The sequence below is a fragment of the Corvus moneduloides genome, chromosome 25 (genome assembly GCF_009650955.1).
Source record: "Corvus moneduloides isolate bCorMon1 chromosome 25, bCorMon1.pri, whole genome shotgun sequence".
Taxonomy (NCBI): domain Eukaryota; kingdom Metazoa; phylum Chordata; class Aves; order Passeriformes; family Corvidae; genus Corvus; species Corvus moneduloides.
In genome coordinates this window covers 1106490-1127939 of record NC_045500.1, presented here as the reverse complement: position 1 = coordinate 1127939, position 21450 = coordinate 1106490, and the positions used below count along the sequence as shown (strand labels likewise).

The 21450-nt window shown below is 53.3% G+C and overlaps 1 protein-coding gene across 3 annotated transcripts in view; it reads right to left on the bottom strand.

Annotated features, from left to right (window-relative positions):
* Positions 1-19088, bottom strand: part of KIRREL3 (kirre like nephrin family adhesion molecule 3) — a 347026-nt gene extending 327938 nt beyond the window's left edge. Inside the window, exon 1 of one of the 3 annotated variants that reach the window (XM_032133597.1) lies at positions 18857-19088. In XM_032133597.1, the coding sequence (XP_031989488.1) occupies positions 18857-18917 (61 nt within the window). In that variant the 5' untranslated portion in view covers positions 18918-19088. The remainder of the gene's footprint in view (positions 1-18856) is intronic. The other 2 variants (XM_032133598.1, XM_032133599.1) reach the window with 2 other exon arrangements.
* Positions 19089-21450: the final 2362 nt, after the last annotated feature.

Sequence of the window (21450 nt, the reverse complement as noted above, 5' to 3'; positions counted from 1 at the left end):
CAGGGCCTTCGCTGGATTATCACCGCTAAAAGGAGCTGCAAAGCATCCAACTCCAGGAATGAAAGATGCTAATGGAGCGTTCCCAGCGGACACAAGGGCTGTAGATTACGGGGAGCTGCATTCACATCCTGCAAAATGTGCACATTTAAATAACGCTCCCCTTTCACAGGGAATAAACCTCAGCGTTGGCCACAACCGAACGCGGCTCAGGCCCTCGCTGGCCTATTCCAGGGGGCAGATGGCTTGTGGGAGATGCAGGTGATGGATGGAACTCCTGGAATTTGTGTCCCTGGTTTGATGCACTGGTCCCAGACACTCTCTGTGCCATGCCTGCATGTGCATCTCTCTACCCACAGCACGCTTCAAACACACAAAAAAAGGGTTAAGACAGATTTTTCTCTCCAACCTTTTAATTAAGCCATTAGTCTCTTCCCCCTTAACCCAGGAATGAGAGGCCTGTCTTCACAGGAGCAAATGATTTCCCCAGAGTAATGAAGATGCATTATCATACAGAAAAAAATCATTAGTTGCTATGTCCAGAACAATGCGATTGCTCAATTACCGCACTAAAACAGATCGCAGCCTTCCCAGTGCTCCACGTGCGAACTTGGAGGAGCTGCATCCAAATGGACGTGCCCAGAAAAACAGCACTCGTTCAGCAGAAGACCTGGACCACTACAAAGGTCCCACCTGAATGATTTCCCAACCAAGCCTTTGCTCACTTCACATTTTAGACACCCCAGCAACAGGCAGCAGATCCCAGCAGGATTTTCTCCAAATGCTTTACAACAAAGGAATTGGGAGGTTGAGAGGGGGAGCTTCCCTTGGCACTGAGAAGGTCCCAGTTACCCTGGTAAGGATTCACCAGGAAACACTCAACACTTTGAAGGAACTGATGGTGAAACACAGTCGACAGCAGGGATTTGGGAACTTGGCACGTCCCCTTGGGATGAGGAAGGATCACACAAGTCTTGGGTTCAACACCCAGGGATTTGGGTCAGCTGGGTTTGGTTCCCTCTCTTGGAAGGGACCACCAGAGTCATCCAGTCCAGCTCCTGGCCCTGACCAGACACCCCAACAACCCCACCCTGTGCCTGAGAGCATTGTCCCAAGGCTCCTGGAGCTCTGGCAGCCTTGGGGCTGTGCCCATTCCCTGTTTGATGCCTGACACCCTCTGGGGGAAGAACCTTTTCTCGATATCCAGCCCAACCCCCTCCAGAGCTCTGGGCCAGCTGCAAGATACTGTTCATCCCCAGCTTATCTAATGAGGATGATCCAATCCCCAATTTCCCCTCTTCACCGCCCCCAGGATGATTAAGAGCAGCATTTAGTCACCTAACCAGGGTCCTATTATTCCTTCAAATGGATAATTTCAGTCCTTCTCTCACCTACCCAGATACCCATTAAAAAAATGACTCATCAACTCTTCCCCCTGCATCTTTGGCACAATAATTCCATCACAGATGTGGGTCAAGCAAAGCTGTTCACGAACTCCCATCAGACCTGTTTGGCCTGAAAGGGGAGGAGTGGGTGTCAAAACTGAAAGTGGTGTGTTTAGACATTTTCTCCTTTGCATGAAACATTTAGACTTTTTTTTCCCCACGACATCTCTGAAGTTAATTTACTTTAAAAAAAGGTTTTTAAAGTCTGAACAAAGCACACATCGTATCAAATGAAATGTTTTATTTGACCTGAAAAAAAACTATTTTGGTCTTTTTTTTTTGTTAACCCAGTATAGCATTTCCTCTTCAGTTTTTCAGTTTAGACAGACAAGGGCAAAAAGAAAAATTTTTTTCAGAAAAATCAATTTCAGAGCTCCAAACAGCCCATTCTAACTGTTGTCACAGAGACTGCAGCTTATGTTAATATTAAAGTACTGCTTTAGCAATTTATGAACATTATCCGGAAAGCGAAGGCACAAATTATCAGAGATGAAGGAAGTTACCACAGTTAATGCATTTTTGGCACTAATATCCTTCTATTGTTCAACTCATCTGAAAGAGCTACAGGCCTGCACTGACAAACCAGGGAAAGCTTGATGGTTAACAGAGCTTGGAGATGATTCCCAGAAGGGTTTCCACCCCTTGGAGGACAAGAAACACAGAATGCTGGGATGGTTTGGGTTGGAAGGGACCTTAGAGATCATCCCATTCCACCCCTGCCATGGGCAGCGACACCTTCCACTAGCCCAGGTTGCTCCAAGCCCTGTCCAACCCGGCCTTGGACACTGTCAGGGATCCAGGGGCAGCCACAGCTCCTCTGGGAAATCCAGTCCAGGGCCTCCCCACCCTCACAGGGAACAGTTTTTACCTAAATTTACCCTCCTTCAGCTCAAAGCCATTTTCCCCTGTCCTGTCACTTCAGGCCCTCGTCCTCAGTCTCTCCCCATCTTTCTTGTCAACTCTCTTCAGGCCCTGCAAGGCCACACTGAGGTCACCCCAGAGCTTCTCCTCTCCAGGTGAACACCCCCAGCTCTCCCAGCCTTTCCTCCCAGCAGAGCTGCTCCATCCCTCTGATCATCCTGGTGCCTCCTCTGGCCTGGCTCCAGCAGCTCCAGGTCCTTCCTGTGCTGGGACCCTCGAGCTGGAGGCAGCTCTGCAGGTGGGGTCTCAGCTGAGCGGGGCAGAGGGGCAGAATCCCCCCCTCCCTGCTGCCCACGCTGGGGGCTCAGCCCAGCACAGGGGCGGTTCTGGGCTGGCTCATGTCCCAGGTGCCTCTCCCAGAGCAGCTCTCCATCGCTCCATCCCCAGCCTGGACTGACCCCAGGGGTTGCAGCACCTCCCTCAGTCTTATTAAACTTCTTGCAGATCATTCCAAAAGAAGGTTTCCAATACCCACATCCTGGTGAAATCATGAAGAATTGGGTTCCTGGACTTGATTACCCTTCCAACCCAAACCATCCTCTACACAAAAAACGTGATGTTCGAGTACTTTGGAGAAGCCTGGGGACCTCCAGGATAACATGATGATGTGGCTACCAGGGGGGTTATTTCCAGCCAGGATTGGTGCTGAGCTCCAGGGCATTCCCCATGGAAGCAGGAGTGAGGATCCCAGCTCCGCGGAGCCGCCGGTGCCGCATACGGTGCTTGCTTTAGTTAAATGCAAACCGGCAATCTCTGCCTTCACATGTGACAATTGCCATGCGATTTCTGTCTCACTAAGCTCTGAAATGTAAAACAAATGGGATTTATGTGGCTGCTGCTCGGCATTCACTCGCAGGGAGTCAAGTCTTGCCTTTAGTGGCTCTTCAGTCTTATCACTGGCTTATCTCGTTTGGCTCCGGAGCCAACACAGTACCTGGTGGTTCCCCCCCTCCGGCTGAAACAACGCGTGGGGAACAGACAAACCAGGGGCAGCTCTACCAAACAAATCCTCCTGTTTTCCCCCAGGTTGTGATACCAACTCTCCTGGGTGTCACACGAGCCTTCCGTGCCTCAGTTCCCCTCACCCGCCACTGTCAGATCCACACAGCTCATTCAAATTCCAGCCCACCAATCCAGCATGTTTATTTACAGCACTGTGCATGGAGTAACAAGCTCTGAAAAGCAGTTCTTTGTCAGGCTGGCAGGAGAAAAGCTACAAGCAGCATTTGGGAGGTATTTTGGAGAACATGGACCATCAGTGAAGTGCTTTCCCACACACGAACCAGGCAAAAACTAAAGGCTGCTTACAGAGCATTTGATTGCAGCAATCATTCCCAGAGGTACAGGGAATACTGTAAACTCAGTATTGGGGGTGATTTCACTGGTGCCACTGGTACCAGGCTGGCCTGGACAATGCTCAGGACATGAAGGGTTATGACCACAGGTGTCCAGGGCCACGACTCCAATCCTTTTCTTCCAACTACAAAGATCAACCACCCACCAACGCTCCACAGACTGGCAGCACCAACAAGGATGGTCTGAGATCCATCTCAGCATCTCAGAGATGCATCTACAGCAGCACAACTGGTCACTGAGTGCCCTGGAGATGTCATAGCATCATGGAATCATTAAGGTTGGAAAGACCTTTAAGGTCATCAAGTCCAACAGTCAAGTCAAGGGGATTCACTTAAGCCACATCATTTGGGATGCCCCATCCCTGGAAGTGGTCAGGGCCAGGTTGGATGGAGCTCGGAGCAACCTGGGCTAGTGGAAAGTGTCCCTGCCTGTGGCAGAGGGTGGAACTGGATGGGCTTTAAGGTCTCTTCCAAATCAAACCATTCCGGGATTCCCTAGAAAACTGCTGGAGAGAAGCAGCCTCCACTTTGGGCAGCCCAGCTTAATGCTGAATTTTGCCAAGAGCAGCTCAGTTTTGGATACCCAAGTGGCCACCTTGAAAGGTGTGACATTTACTCAATGTACCAAGCAAATGCCCAAACCACCATGAATTAGGCACCCAGAGGCAGAACATCACCAGCCTCTGGCTGCTGTTGGCTCCTCCAGCCTTGCCCAAAGGGTTCTCAAGGAGCCAGATGCAGGACAAGGATCCAACTCCAGCTCCACACACCCCCACTGACCTGAGGCCACCTTCCCAACCCACAGAATATTGTCACCTCGGGCACGAAACATCCCGCGAGCAGCAGAGCGAGCGTGCGAGGAATTGCAATGCCAGCGGCACAAAGCAGCACGGGGGAGATGGATTCTGGAGCGCCTGGAAAACCAGGGAGAGACACAACAGCAAGGAGGAGGTTTCTAAGGGAAGCACAAAGCCAGGTGTTGTTCAGCTCTGCACGCTCAGGCAGAGAGCCTTGGACAAAAGCAAGAGCTCCCACTGATGCCATTGTCGAGCTCGTAGAGCCGAGACTTCTCTGGAAGAAAAGCAGCCCCGCGACAATTATTTATCGCCACAAAAACATCTTCCTCCTCAGCTTTTGTTGGTGCAACACAGACCACGTGTGGCTCCAGCCAGGGAGAGGAAAGCTACCAACAGGATCAAGGAAGGCTGAGATTAATCTGGTTTAATGTAGATAAAAAAACAACTCGAGCAATCAGTTTTAAAATTAATATTAAAGTTGTAAGTCACCTTTGACTATATTGAAATACAAACTGGAGCACATAGTAAGCCCCAAATAAGCCCCACTGGCAGTCACAACAGCTCCCTTATCAACCTCTAATGTCCTCTGTAAAATAATAACTGGAAGCCAGACTGCTCTGAAAGAAACTCCCTCTCCTGGGGCAGTGCGATGTGACCCAATTCCGGCTGCCATTTCAGGAGCCCTGGCTGGGCCGGTGTTCCCTGTGCCAGCAAGGAACTCAGCTGCAGCAGGAGTCATCCGGGAGGGAGAGCTGGCACAGAAAGGCTGAGCACCGAGCTGTGCTCCGGGTGTGTCTGCTGGGGCACCGAGTGACAGCACGAAGGGACTCGGTGCTGCAACTCAGTGAAGCCCCTGGGCTTTGGGATCTTTCTCCTCCCCAGTAATGCTGTGGAGTTTTGGGAACTGGTTTTCTCCCAGCCCTTGGCTTCTTCTTCTCAACATTTCCCAACTTTCTTCGCTATAGCTTTGCAAGAGGCTGAGAGGCTCCTGCTGAGGGAGCAGAGTGTGGGTGGGGCAGGGCAGCATCAAGGGGAAGCTGGGCTCGGCAGCTCGGGATTTATGTGCAGCATCCCAAAGGACACCAGAAATAACAGCCCCGTAACAGAGAGAAGGAACACAGGGAGCTGTGGGCAGCACCCTGAGCAGCACCCCAAAGTCAAGGAGAGAAGGGGGACACGCTCTGCTTATTCTGCCCATGGACCTCTGCAGTCCCCATCAAGTGGCTCGTGCTGGCTGTACCCAGCTCTAACACAGAAATGTTTCACCCACACCCAGTTAACACTGGGATGACCTAAAGAGGCATCTCTGGCTGGTTAAGGGGGCTGAAACTGCTGATTGCCACACGGGTTGAGAAGGGTTGAGCCAAGGAGCAGGGCCCACCAGCCTCACCTGCTTACGCACAGGGGGCAAGTGGGTCTTAGGACAAAAACTGAGGCTCCTTGTGCTGCCATGGAGCTCTGTCACCAGAAGAGCTGCACGAGCTGCTCCCTGGCACACGGCTGCCTGCTCGAGAGGGCTCCAAATAAATAAATAAAGCCACTGCCTCATTAGCATGCAAATGTATTCAAGCCCCATTTCAATTTGAATTCTATGCATACGATCAGAGTGCAAAATGCAAATTACTCAAACGCACCCATAGGAAGAAACAAGCAGGAACTCTGCACAAAGGGATTAGGGCCACGCTACTTCCCTCAGAAGATTCCAGAGCTGGGGGGGCTCTTGTTGGGGAGGATCCTTTAATGGCCACCGGTCACGCTGCACTGAGCTTTGCTACAAACACTTGGAAAAGCACCCTGGCTCTGGAGCAACGGCTGGTTTGGAACTGGCTCAGGGGACAGAAGGGGAGGGTGGACAAACAGGCACCGAGAGGTGCTGTAGCCTCAGCACTCACGGCCAAGGGTCTCCCCAAGGGATCAGCACCCGTTCACATCGGCCTAAGGGAGCAAAGGTGTCCCCAGTGCTCCTCCAGCAGCCCCCAAAAGGCAGCGTTAGCCAGGTCCCCCCACCAAGCCAGGGAGATGGGTCAGGACAGGCAGCTCAGGGCAGCAATGGGGGGTCTCAGGCAGCAGAGACCATCAGGAGGAGGGTCACCACCACTGCCTCCATCTCAGTGACGAGGGAGGTGATGCTTCCCCAGTCTACCCACCGCCCCTTCCCATGGAGATGTGGCCGGGAAAGCTCTGTGAGGTGTGGGACGAAAGACCGAAGCCCAGCTTGGAAGGTCCTCTGCAGAACAAGGTCAGCTCAAGAGACCCCCAATGCACCTGATTTTAGCTGACGAAGGCTGGGTTGTGCTCCAGCACAAGCCCCAGGCCCCTTGTCCAGGCTCCCGGGCCCAGCAGGATCTCCCCTCAGGGGGATCCTGCTCCCAGGGACACACCGAGCCCGCGCAGAGCAGACAGGAGGCTGTGCATGTTCATCTCTCCCTCCTACGTGTGCGAAATTCTCAACCCACCATTATCGTATTACATTTTCATTTTAAAGTAAATATCTGTTTTCAATTAGTACTTACCGTGAGGGGCATGCATCACTGAGAACACTTATTTCTCTTCCTTTCATTATTAGATTAGAAGTCGCTCAAGTTTAGCCGCATTTAGCAGCGGCAGACACCCAACTGCTCTGCAGACACTAATCCTCTCCCCACCTCCACCCCCACAGAGGTCCCAATCCAGCTGCTGCAGCCTCCCTGCCAAGGCTCCAGATCAAGGTGTGACATGAGCCTGGTGCAGCCCTGGCCAACGTCCCCAAGCCCATCCACCACTTCCCTGCACATCCTCCCTCCAGGCTGTTAAATTTCCATTACTTTTCCTTCGCATCACAAAATCTGGCCCTCTTGCCACGTCATCTGCGTAGCAACGAGGGCCACGTGGACTCCCCCAAGGTTACATGAAGTGAATAAAACCTGGAGCAAAGCTGCCCCAAACTCCACAAACACAACCAAAAGCATGGGGGGGGAATCAACCACGTCTGGTGTTCCACCTGCTCATTCAGTCCCGGGTCAGCACTTGGCCACCCAATATCCTTCCCGAGTCTGCCACTCCTCATCTTGCCCCAGGGAGGAAAGCCCTTCCTGCAGTGAGATCATCCCAAGCACTCCCAGGCACTGCCTGCTCAGCCCTCGGCGAGAGCACTCTAAGCATAACAGGTCTATTATACCTTGCTCATTACGCCTCGTTTTTATTACCTGGCCTCATTAAGTTAAGAAGCCTCTGTAATTTAACTGCATCTCTTGGTCTCCGCACGGGGGCTCCAGCTGTGCCTGTCGTCAATCACTTTATTAAAAACACAGGACAAAAATTACAATTATCCCCATTACTGCCCATCAGTCTCTTCAATTGCCTCTTAGGTCCTTTCTTTACCTGCTCAATGCACCAGTGCCAGACTGATATCATTGGCACCCTCAGAGTTGTTCCATACTTCCAATAATTAGGGGCTGATTTTAAGGTGCTTTCAGAGCCGAGCAAGTGAGGCAGATGCTGGCACACGACGGCCTCGTGGTGCAGAGCAGAACAGGCAATAAAAGCACGCAACCAGACCAAGAGAAACAAACTGTGTTAGACAATAAAACCTAATTTTATCAAACCCAACACAAGATGTTTTACAGACACACAGATCAGATTAACACTGGTTTAGAATTCAATATACTGTGACAAATTGGCACGTTCAGAGAGCCACCACAGTGGCTCACTGGCCAGGCTGAAGGCAAGAAAAGACCTGAGACCCATTTCCAAGCCCCAGAGAAGGACCAGCAATCAGCAGACAAATGTTTTTTTACAACAGCTTCCCCTTCATCCACCACAGGGGTACTCACCACCCTTTGTGCAAAAACCCTTTCCTAAACTCCATGTTAAAATTTCAGGTATCAAAATGCGGTATTTTGCCAAGTCTACTTCCACGTCTCCAATCCCTAACTCTTGGATGTTTCCTGCTTCCTACAAGTTTCCTTCCCGTTTCCTGTTTTCCTAAAAGTTTCAAAAGTTCAACTTTTCCTCCTGATTTTGAACAAGATGCTCCCACTGGGACAACAACTCTGATCTGCTCAAGTCAGCAGAAACTTGCAGGGGTTAAGAGCACTACACAGATTTCTGTCTATCCTTGGGAGAAAGCCAAGCCATGGGGAGAAACCTCCCTGCTGCAGGAAAAAAATCACTGTGCTGGATGAAAGGTTTGCTACAACCACCCCTGCAAAGACATCGTCGTCAAGGGACATCAACCCCTTGGCATTTGCACGTGGTCCTTTTCCTTGAGAGGTTTCACTCTTCCCCCCTCTCCTCCCCGCCTTCCCTGGTTACCACTTCCCCTCCTGGTCTGCTTCCACCACACAAGGAGTGCAAAGAGGCAATCTGGGGGGTCACAGGAGGCTGCACAGAGATGCCACCCAGGTGCAGCAGACACCACCTTGTTGCAGTCGGAAGGGGAGCAGGGTGAGAGGTGGCAGCCCTGTCAAAGCACAGCAGCCTTAGGAGCAGGTCAGCACAGAATCGTGGCGATCTGAACACCCTGGAGTGCTCTGGCTGCTGCCTTTCCAGCCAGCCCACTTGATGAGAGAGAGCTTTGAGGATTTCAAAGGGCGCCGTGTTCCCCAATTTATCACAAATGTCTATCTTAAACCAACATTATCATTTTAACCATGACCGGAGCAAGAGGAATCTTCAGCAGGCGCTCCTGCCACGGGAGAGAGACACAGAGACAGGAAAGACCCCTCAGACTCACAACCCCATGCAGACCCCGACACAGCCAGCCCAAGAGCTGTGCTGCTGCCATCAGCGCAGATCTGTCAGGAGGGACATTTACACTGCTCCAGGCTTGACAGAAAAGACATTTCTGCTCTGCCATGAAATTCCTCCTGCTGCCCTTTCCAGAGTGTTACAGCTCCCCTTTGGTGCCACTGAGCCCCTGCTCTGCCACCCCAGTGGAAGGGAACGGGTGTTTTCCAAGGGGTGGCAGGTGACAGAGACAGCCACGACCTCCCAAAATGCTCCCTACAGCCACTGCCAGGCCAAACACACCCGGCAGGGAGGGAAAGAGCAGCCGTGGGGTGACACCCACCCCAACACCCAAACCATGAGCACAAAGCCCGCACGCACCAAAAACACCCAGAAAATCTTCCCCCTCACCAAAGCAAGAGCAGATGGCGATAGCCAGGACGTGGGGTTGGAATCACCGTGGCTGGGACGTGGGGCTGGACCGGGACAACTTTAGGCATGCAGAGACTGAGCTGGACTGCAAAGGTTGGCCAAGCTGCCCTCAGACCAAGGTTTAGGCAGAGAAAAGCTGAGGGACAGCAGGGCTGAAAATGTTCCCCTGGTCCCTGGTGGGGAAGCTCCTGAGCAGGCCAAACCAGCAGTGTTGTGTCCCAGGTACAGAGAGAAGATCCCTGTCTTGTTACCTGGCAAGTCCCATTATTAGAGGGGCAAATAAAGGCAATCACAAGAAATCTACCATCAGTAAGTCAAGCTTCAGCTTAGACAGAAGGAGTTAATTTACAGCCACTCCAAGCTTTGATATCTTAAACCTTTTCAGTGTCTGGACAAGATGAGGAATAAGCACAGACAGTGTCAGACTCTGTGATCGGGAGGACAAAACACTGCAAACAGCTGTGCCTAATTTTAGCATCTGTTGGTTCTGTTTCTCCAGCACTTGTGGAGGGTGGGGGGTGGCCCCGTCACTCCTGGCTTATTACAGACCCAGCCAGAAGGAAAGGAGACGAGTGTTGAATCACACTCCGGGGATTAGCTCATGGGAGAGAGCGAGGAGCAGCACAGCACCGCTGACCGGGAATGGCAGCCGTGCCCTGCCGCAGGTTATCGCACACGGATCCACAGGGAGAGGTGGAGCTGTCCATGGAGGTGATGAACCCCTTGTGAACATTTATCGCGGGGGGGGGGGCACAAAGTTGGGTCAGACACAGCCCCACGTCCACCTCCCACACCCTGAGCCTTCCTGCTTGTTGAGCCAGCCCGTGGCACTCACACACGATGTGCTCCCAGGCAGGGTCACCTCAAGCTCCTCCTGGACATGCGGCCAACCACGCACTGGGCTGGCTCCTCAGGAGAGGGGTGGCAACTTCAGAGGGCCCCCAACTCTTCTCCCCCACCCCAGCACTCAAACAGCCTCTCCATTCCGAGGGAAAGGCCTCAGCTGCCACCCCCAAACCCCAGGCGCGGTGCTCGCAGCCTCCCCGCAGAGCCGGAGCCCAGCGGGTCACCTTGGACCTTTCCGAAGGAGCGTGGCACTGGCAGGTGGAGCGGAGCGCTCGGCTCCATGCGAGCGCGGCTGCTGCCACCGCCAGGCTGAACGGGAACAGTGAGGATAAAACCTGCGGCAACTCCGCCAGGTGACCCGGTTTGCAGCCAGAAACTCGGGCATTCCTTCCCCTGTGCACCCCCGGCGCTCTCCTCCTCGGTCTGGGTTATGGAGACAGACCCCGTGCCCTCAGGCTGTTCCTCCGGCGCTGGAATTGCGCAGCCTAAGGAGGCGAGATCCTCGGGAAACCTGCGACTGCTGGGACACGGCTGGGACGCTCGGCTCAGGTCACCTGGAGCAGCCAGGGCCGGTCATTAAACGCCCGCTCTGCAGGTAACGAGTGCTCCCAGCGCCGAGGCAGCCGCAGACATCAGAGGAGCTGATAAAGCTCATCTGAGTGATAACGATTTTGTCTCCAGTTATTTTTGTGCAGCTGGGAACAAGTGGCTACAGTCAGCGCCTTGCCAGCTGGGGAGAGAGCAGCAGTTCTGCATCGTCGGGAATGGAAACACAGCCAGCTCAGCCCCCCACCACGCTCCCTGGTTTCTTCTCCTCGCTGGCAGAACTTGTCATGGGCTGACCAAGACGGCACCAAGTGACATCTCAGGGTGACAGGTGAAGATGCAAAGTGAGGAGTGGTAAAGAGCAGGGTTCTCCTGCAGACACAGCTTGAGGGAAAGATTCAAGCCTCATCTCCCTCAACAACATCTCCGTGTGCTGGCTGGGTTTAAATCCCTTTACAGAAGCCAGAGGCCTTTTCCCGTTGGGCAGAGCACACCTGAAGGCAGAGCAGCCAGAGGTGATGATCTCCCTCCAGCACCTGCAGGCCCCAGAGCATTGCCAGCATGGACCCGTGTCACCCTTTCCTCATGGGCTGCATCTCTGTGCCTTTGGGAAGCCTTGAGCTGGAGGTGAATCAGGGCTTACAGTTCCTCACAAAGCAGCAACAGCTGAGCCTCATCCTTGGCCTCCCCAGCTGCAGCCAAGCAACTCCCAGTTTGCACTGGAAAAGGCAGAGGCAGATGCAGCCAAGCACTGGTCGCCTGGGCAGATCTGCAGGAGGGGGCTGCTTCTCCTGAGCCAGCAGCCTCACCAGAGCCAGCCGATATTGGCCAAACCATGTTTTCATCTTTGGTTTGCCAGTGCCAAGGAAAGAGCAACCCTGGTAGTCCGGAAGGAAGCTCCATGTATCTCTTTGCACTCCATCCCATAGAATCAGAATGGTTTGGGTTGGAAGGGACCTTAAAATGCATCTCATTCCACCCCCCTACCACGGGCAGGGATGACATTCACTATCCTGGCTTGCTCAGGGTCCCATCCAACCTGGCCTTGGACACTTGCAGGGATGGGGCAGCCACAGCTCCTCTGTGCCAGGGCCCCACCACCCTCACAGGGAACGATTTCTTCCCATCATCAGCTACCCCTGCTCTGAGGAGCTTCTGCACCTGTCTCCACATCCCCTTCTGATCCGGGGGCTTTGGATCCATCCACAGCAGTTCCTTCCATCCCACTTTTTCCAGAGACTCTCAAAATCCCTGCTGTTGTTCCTGCTGTGCTGGCCATTATGCAAGTTCGGCTGTCTTAACTCGCTGCTGAGCATACAAGTGGGGCTGACATTTATTTAATCCTCATAGTAATGTTGACTGTGTACTTACTGAAACACCTCATGCTTATGGAAGACATTTGTTTCCAAGCAGCTTATGCTAAATTGCAGTGATATAAAGGAAACACTTATCCAATATTGACATTCACTGACTGGCAGCAGACTGCTTGAATACTCATTTATGCCGGGGTGGGAGGGGGACGGGACGACAAGCACCTGACAGGGATTCAGGCCCTTCCTTCCTGATCTTGTAACAAGTTAGGTGATACTAGGTTAACGATAACCTGCCCAAAATGCAGGTGGGACTCCAAACCCTGTGGCTTCTCCCACTCACTCCCAGCTCATACTGGACCCACAGCACAAAGACTGACCCCTCATCCACGAGGAAGTTTGAGGAAGTTCATTCCTCCCACCATCGGTGCATATTTCACCGGTAATTAGCAGGGCTCCTCTCGCCTGCAGCGCGTGTCCTGCTGGGCAGAGCTCCTCAGAAAAGCCACATTATCGAACGCTGTCTCCGTTTCTATTTCCCCTCCCACAACGCTGGGGTTGCTCACCCAGAAGGCTCCTGAAATGTTCAGCTTTAGGTGCTGCCGCATCCGCCCAGACCCGGCCCAGCCAGGCAGGGGGTTCACCACTGCCTTTGCCTCGTGTCATATTGAGAATGACAACCCCAGAGCCCAGACCGTAAATCCAGCAGCCCTTAGGAGGTGAATCAGCCACCACATGACCACACACACGCGAAACCTGCGCGGCAATCCCACCCAATGCAAAGTAATTGGAAACAAAAGACAGCATCTATTATCCGAGCTGAAAGTCTGACCTGCCTGCATCAATGGTTAATGAGCAGCAGTTATGGCAAAGCCCTCAAAAACCAATTACATCCTGCTCCACCCCAAATGCAGCAGACCAAAAGCTGCTGTAGCTTTCGTTGCGAGTGGGGGCGTTGAATGAACACATTAAGACAAGATCTTATCCCCAAGTTAGCATCTGAATTTAACAATGCGAGCGTTCCACCTCCCACTTCTCCAGCATGTGACACTACCCGAGGCAGGACGCCCAGAGCCCATCGCTCACAGGCACTAAAAGCACATTTAGATTTTAAGCTGTTTAACGCAACCCAGTAAAAGGAAGAGCCGTGTAACAGCCAAGTGACCCCCAGCTCCTTCTGCTCCACTTTGGAGGCTGCTGCTGCCACCAGGGAAAGGCAAGCACTTGAGTGTGGGTCTTGCCAGCGAGGCAATGAATAAACAGGCTCGGCGACACTCAAAGGGCATATTGAACCAGGACATCTGTTAGGCCACCTTTTCCAAGACCAAATCCCAGCATTTTCTCCGTCCTACCACAAGGCACAGCTCAGAAATGGATACTTTGCTCTTCCCCCTTCCAGCGCTCTGGAGTACAGACGTGCCCTGAGGTGCAGTGAAGTGGTGGAATGGAAACCCACGAGTTCTGAGCAGCATCAGGATCCTGCTGCTCAACCTTTGCCTGGAAAGACGAGCACAGGTTTTAAACTTTATTTCTCCCCAGCCAAGAAATCCTGCACATCTCCTGGCATGTTTGAAATTAATACTGGGTTCCCACATCCTCACAAGAACCGGGCCATGTGCCAGCCCTGAAGGCAGGGCAGGCCGCCTCAAAAACTCACAGCTCCAGCAAAAGCCTTAAATCTCAGCAAATAAGAGACTGATTTGCAACCAATTTGTTTCACTACCTATTGATTTATAAAATAAGGTTGTACACGGTGACTGTGGCTGTGTCGCTCTCTCTGTCCAGAGGTAGCTCTCAATGAAGCCAAAGGAAAGACTTGTATTGCTCCTGAACAGAAGATATATTAGGGCCTTCAGCAATTGTTGGTATAAATTTGCTTTTAAATAAATAAATAAATAAATAGAAGCTGTTTAATCCTACTGGAAGGATTCTGAAGTGATGTAAAGCCAGTTCTCCAGCAGCATTTCCCCTGCACACAGCGTGCTGAGGAGCTGGAGCACTGTGCAAACTTGCAAAGCCAATCATTAAATCAGAGGTTTGGAGCAGCCACACTCTCCATCACAGGCTGCTCACAGGAAGAAAACAGTTTATTCAAAGCCCTTGATCCTCAGCCAGCTCACAACCTAAGGGGCACATTGGCCTCTCCCCCCTTTATTTACAGCTACAAAAGAAAGAAGAGCACGGAGCTTTTTTATCCCAACATTTGCAGTCCGACTACAGAGCGGCTGGGAGCTGGTGACACACGGTGCTGGGAACCTGTCAGGGATTTCTGGGCACGTTCTGACTCCAGTTGGTGTCCCCTAAACCAACAGGAAAGCACAGAAATAATCGACATCAGCCCAAGATGTGCTGTGCATAAAGTGCCCGGGCACCTCCGCGTAACCTTGGAAGGGGGAGGCTGGTGGGGATGCAGCGTTGGCTCCAAGGAGAAAAATCTGCCCTGCTCCCCTCCCTCTGGCACAGGGCACCTGAGCAAAACCCCAGCTCCTCCCTCCCGTGCTTTTCTGAGAGCTGAAACCTTGCAAGAAAAGCTGATTTGAGCAAAGTCATCAGTGGTCCTCACGCAGCTCTCACTGCAGGAGGTGCAGATGGGAGACAGGAAACCTACACTGTGTTAAAACACGCATTGGAGGAGGCAATCCTGCACCACTCCTCCTCTGGGACAGCACAGACTGGACACCACCAGCTCTAACGTGAGGCTTATTTCAGTTTCCTTCCCATGCAGCTCAGCTGTGAACGCACTGCCCCTGCCAAACCTGCACCTCTCCACCAGCAGCACCTCACAGAGCACTTTTCCAAACCATCTCTGTCTTCTACTCAACCATTTTCAGTTCACAGAACATCCTGAGGTTGCAGAACATCCTTGGGCTGCAGGAGCTCTTCCTCACCATCATTTTTAAAGCTCACCGGTGCTTCCACTCCTTGTGCTTCCCAAGCAGCTCCCGGTGCTGACACTCACCTGCAGGTTTAGGGAACAGCCCAACACACTTCCCTTGCAAAGCTGCCCTGCTCTCCACATGGCAGGAGGAGCGAATGTGGAAGAGGGACCACAGCCACAGATTTCCAGGCTTTTCACTAACAGACTCGTGGTAGTCAGACATAGAAACCCCCCAAATGCCCCAGCTCTTGCACACACACTCCCAGCACCCCAAACCTTGCATTTTTCCTCCCCATCACCCACTAACCACCCCCAAGATGTGAAAATCCTCATCTCTCGAGCCTAACCAGTGCTGGTGGGTGGAATTGGCCTGGTTTCTCTCATCAGCATAATTTCACCCTTCTCCACCTGGGGGCTGCAGCCGAGCCAGTGGGAAGTTGAGCCACTGCTGCTGATAAGGGGCCCCTCTGACAGAAGATTGTAAAGCATTTGCTTCCAGGGAGGAACCAAGTGAACTGTGAAGGAGAAAAACATACCCTGCAACACCCAGAGAACTCGGTATTCATCACCCTGAGGGAAAGCAAACATGCCTTTGGAAAGAGAGCCCCAGACAGGCAGAAATCTTCCCATCCAAGGTAAATTTAAGATGCTGCCAAATCCAGCTGGTACAGGCCAGTGCGAGGAGGAGGTGGCTGTGGGTGCATCTTCAGTGGTGCTCCTCCCCACAACCCCACCTCCCACAGCCAAGACACCTTCCCCAGTTGCTTCCAGCCTCCCCTAGTTTGGCTGGCACTGGAGCAGGGAAGGGAAGGGTGAGTTCTTCCCAAGAAGCAGTTCCATGGCAGCAGCAATTCCTTCCCACCAAGGGGCACCACGCATCCCCATCTCCGCAGGAGGCAACCTGTGCTGGGACTTTCTCTCCCTTCCACCAAAGGCGTGGCCCTGACAGCTTTGAGGGGGTGGAAAGTGAGTGGTACCAGGGGAAAACCTGGAGCAGCGACCTATGCCCTCTCAGAAAGAGCCAGCACAGGCTGCTTCAGACCATTTACAAGGGGAAAAGGCAGAGGATGCTCCAGGGAAAGCAATTTGTTGTGCCCAGGTCCCCTGGAGCAGTGAGCTGTGGGACAGATCCTCCTCCCTCTCAGGCTGAGCCATGCCTGGGCTGTCCAGGTGCAGCACAGCCCCAGACAGGAGCAAAAAGCAGCTTCCTCCTCCTGCAAGCTCCATCGGGAGCCCAAGCTCCAGCCTGCACGGGCTGCAGGAACAGCAGGATGCCAGGATATCACCGGGACGCCCATGAAGTACAAACCCAAGGGCACAGGTGTACAAATCCCGTGATGGAAAACATCCCTTTGGGGAGGTTTAGGATTAGGAGATTTTTTTTTTAAAGTAGTGTCCAGACCACGGATCCCAAGTGGGGCTTTCACCAGAGGTGATCCTTCCAGCCCTGCTGTCCTTGGCTCAGGGGAATTTAATTATGGCAAATCCCTTCAAGCCACTTTGGCAAGGAAACACAGCCCTGCCTGCCCCTTGCCCACAAAAAGGAGCTCCTGAAACTCCTGAAGTCCCTTGAAACGACTTTTGGCCCACCAGCTCCTCCTGAGCGAGGCAGGGCTGCCCTGTGCCTGCCCATCCCCACAGCTTAGGGACACCTTTGCCATGGCCAGCAAGTGCCACCACATCTGGACACGCCACAGCGGCTGCTCGAGGGGAGGCAAACACAACATGTGCTGCAAAAATCAGCTTCAGCACCTCCAGCCAGGCCTTTCCTCCCCCACAGCGCCATGTGGCTGAAGGAACCCTGTGCATTAAGTCCCTGTAGGGATCCTTTGCACGGTTTCACCCCAACGGGAAGAGCCACGGTGCTGCCGACAGCGCCTTCGTCGCATACGGAGAGCGGCAACTCCACAGAAACGCTCTTGGCTCATCCTGTGGGAGAAAACAGCGGAAAAAACGCTCTGCAAGGCACTCTCTGTGCCTCCGAAGCCGGCATGAATAAGCAGGTACCAGATGCACGATCCTGCTGGAACAGGCAGCAGACAAATCAGCCGAGCTCAGGCAGCAGAGCCGAGGAGCCGCCGTGGCTTCCCAACACGAGCGCTATTAAAAAGTCCATTAACCCACACTGAAATCATGGCTGCAAAAAAAGGAAGGAGAGCGGGGAGAACCCAACAAATCCCGGCTGGATCCCGCACACAAACTTCTAGCCCCGCTAGCAAACTGGCATTTGACCTGCAGGGAGGGACCGGATCCGCGGGAGCAGGGAGGGATGTGCGAAGGCCGGGAGCAGCTTCCCGATCGCTGCTCTGCCCGGCCCCTCCGCTGCCCTGCTGTACCAGCGAGAGTTCAGATTTGTTCAGCCAGAAACCCACACGGAGGACACAGTGGGTTTCTTTTGTGCAGCAGCAAAGGCAAATGCAAACACAGCTTTCTCCCCGAAGGAATATTAGTACAAGCAGAGGGCGAGGGGAAGAGAAAAGGGGAAGGGAGGACAGTATAGGAGTCCAACATCGCATCCGAGCCCAGGAAAAGAAGAGGGAAGCACAAGCAGGAGCACAGACACCACAAACACAGCGTCCCTGCTCGGGGAATAGGGTGAAACCCAGCGTATGGTGGGGGATGTTCAGCAATAATGTCTGGCTGAGCAAAAAACCAGCTGCCCATGGAGAAGCACTACTCTCTCCAAAAGTTTTATCCTTCATTTAATCAACAGATGGACGGGCTGCGTGGGTTTGGGGTTTTTTTATCCCTTTTTTCTTTTTTTCCCCAAGCATCCCCAAGCCGTACCCTCACAAAAGCTGGCGTGGGGACCACGGCGGCGTGACACAGATGGGATTTGACACCGGCGTTGGGAGGGGATGAGCAGCACAGAGGCGAAGCCGGGGTCTGGCTGCAGCTCAGCGTCCTCCACAGGTGACAGACAGTTCAGGGAGCAGGCACACAGCAGCACGTCAGACACAGCTTCCCAAAACGCACCCCCTTCCCAAATCCTTCTTTATTTTTTTGATTTTTTGGGTGGGAATCAAGCAGGTTGTAAAGTTGCGGGGTGAATTCCTGCGGATTCCCACGCTCCTGCCCTCGCTCCCGTGCTGTGGGGAGGTGGGATGGGGCGGTGACACCCCCGCGGGGTGCCCACCTCCCTCCGGCTGGCTGCATGGGAAGCAACTCTCCTTCCCTGCACCCCCCCAGGCGCAAATCGCTCCCTACCCCGGCTCCACGGCCGCAGGCTCCTGTCCCCGAGCTGGAGCCGCTGCCGCCAGCCCGAGCGGCTCCTCCGCTGCCACCGAAACTGAGCATCCATCGCCCTCCTGCACCGGGGGAAGCACCGGGCGGCGATGGGGGCGAGGGGGGGGAGGGGGGGGGATGTTGCTCAGCCAAGCCGTGTTTGCACACAAACACGATCCAATTAACCGGGCTGGAACAGAAAACACTCATTTGCATGCTTAAGATTTTTCCTTTTTTTTTTTAAGGAAAGAAAGGTAAGCTGCCTCGGCGGCGAAAACTCCGCAATCCTCCCTCTCCGCCCCGCACCCTTCTCCCCTCGCAACCCACCCACCCCAAGCCGAGGACCCCCCCCCCCGGCTCCTCCCGTCCGCCCCTCTCGCAAAGTCCGGGGTCCTACCGTGGCTGAGCAGGAAGCACCCGAGCAGGAGGAGGAGGAGGTCTGCCTGGAAAGCGCTCATTCCTCAGGGTGGGCTCGGCGCCGGGGTCGGGGCTCCGCTGCCGCTGCCGGCGGGGGCTTCAGGCCGCCGCCCGCCGGCTCCGCTCGCGCGGCTCCATCGCCGCCCCCCCAGCTCCTCCCCCGGCAGCGCTGCCTTCACTGGCGGAGCCTCGGCGGCGCAGCCCGGCTTTTGGAGCGGGGGGGGAAGGGGAGGGAGGCAAAGTGCCGGGGAAAGGGGGAGTAACTTGCGCGCAACCGGGGGACGGCGATGGCTCAGCGCGGGGCGGAACATTTGTGCATCACCCCCCCTCCCCAAAGCTCTCCGCGCCGAGGGGTGGGGGGTTAAGGTGGGGTGGGGGGGGTTCCAGCTCCTGCCTCAGCTGTGCGGGAGGAAGGGATGCTCGCCCCCCTCGCGGCGCTGCCGCCGCCCCAACGGGGCAGCTAAAGCAGGAGCGCGAACACCTGCGCGGCTTTTGCGCCTAAATTTAAGGGGAGGGAGGGGGTTGCCCATCGGTCACGGCAGCTCTGGACCTCTCCTCACCTCCCTGCGGGGCAGCCCATGCCTTCCCCTGAAAGGAGACGGGGACAGCCAGAGCCTCATCCTGAAATACAGGGGAATATTCCCAAAATCCCGGGAAAAGAGAGGGGGAATAGCGTGTGTATGTGGTTCCCCCCCCGGAGATAAATTACATCCAACAACCTCCCACAAGTCCAGAGTGAGCTGGAAATGGGGGAGGGGGGGCTCTGGAAGACCCCAGAGCTGCACCCTCATTTTCTCCAGGAGGGGAGCTCTTCACTCATCCATAAAAGCACACATGGGAGCTGGGAGTAAAAAATAAAAATAACCACCCCCCACCCCCCAAATAAAGTTTTGCTTGTAAGGGGGTCCCTGTGCAAGCACTTCCCGCTGTCATTTTGCAGGGTTGGGGCAACGTGCAAAAGTGCCTTTTCTCTCCTTTAATCACCCTTTTTATCCTTTTAGGGTGGGTTTTTTTTCCCCTTCTGTAATTTCATTTTCACCCAGCTAGAGTTTGGGAGCGGAGCAGAGGTGCCCAAAAATCAAATGCAAGCAATAAAATCATTGCTTCCCACCACACTTGGTGTGGCTACTGTTGCCAAAGCCTCCCTCATCACCAGTCTGAGGGGCATGTGGGGATGGCTGAGGCAATTATTAATCCAAAATGAGAAAGTAATTACAGCTGTGGACTCTTAATTACTGCAAGGTGAGTTTGAAAGAAAGGCTGCACAGCTCTCCCTGCTGTTCCGGGGCTTCCTGCTTACCTTGGTAGGACCACGGCTAAACCATGGCTACAGCATGGCTACCAGCCCTGGTTTGGCTAAAAAAAGGATAAGTTTCCAAAATCCAGTTGTGCTAACAAGCTAAACTGGTGCCAGGTGGTTAAACCTGGCTTAGGAGCAGCGCTGAGCTGAGCTTCATTGATTGAAACACAAGCACCGCATGCAGGCTCCGCTCTCAGCGCGGGGGAGTCGCCCTGCAAATAAAGAGCTTTTATTATTATTTTAGCCTGCATCCCTAAGGAAATCAAGCTTATTTGGGTTTGTCCACATGTGCTGGTTTGCCCATCCCTGCCTGCTCGTGTCCCTGGCAAAAGTGGGGCTGGCTGCTTGGAACTGTCCTATCCCTGCATTTGCCCGCTCCAAGGGACAGTGGCACTCCCGGAGTGCATTTTCCAGCAGTGCATCACCTCCAGCCCTGGCAGGGATTCTGGCCGTGGCCTCAGCCGCAGTGGTGTCCCCGTGCCTGGCAGGTTACAGGTGGTGCATTTTTGGGTGTATTTTTTCTGGCAGCAGCACTGATTTAAATGTGCGTGGAATAAATTGCTCGGTGCCTGATTTCAGCGGGAATTAGATTTCTAAATAATTCCAAGGCTCTCCCTGTTGTGTTTCAGTTTATTCTGTAAAATGTTGTTTGCTTGCAGACGAGGGGTACTAATGTATATTAAGGCTGCTACACAAGTCAGACTTTCCTGTGAAGCTTCAAAACACCATTAACATTTGCATGGCAATTTCTTCTTTTCCTTTCACAAAAAATATTATTCCTTGCCTGCATCCAAAACAGCAGAATTTTTAACTTCCAGGAATCATGAATATTTTTCTCTTCCTTTTTTTTTTTTTCCCCCCTACTTCTTCTTTCTCCTTCCCAGTGAAAACATTTCAGCTGGAAAATTCTCATCATTGCAATACTGACCTTTGCAAAGGGCTTTAAATCCTTGAGTGGAAGTAGCAGGTAAGTGCGAAGTTTTATTAACTGATTACCTCTGTGGTTTCGACTACATTGGTAGTCAAATTTGATTTAGAGGACCAGGCATGGAAAAAAAAAATCAGCTTTCCGACATAATTTTGGCTTGCTGCAGCCTGAGCGGTGTCCTGCAAGATCAGCTCCCCTCCACCTGATTCAGGAGAGCAAATCGAGTGCACACTGATTATTAGCTGCTCCTCTCGGATATCTCATTTAAATCTGCTCTGCGTTGTGGAAGGAAATGAATCATTCCAATTAAAGAGCTGGGAAAATCACGGAGCTGGGGGGGAACAGC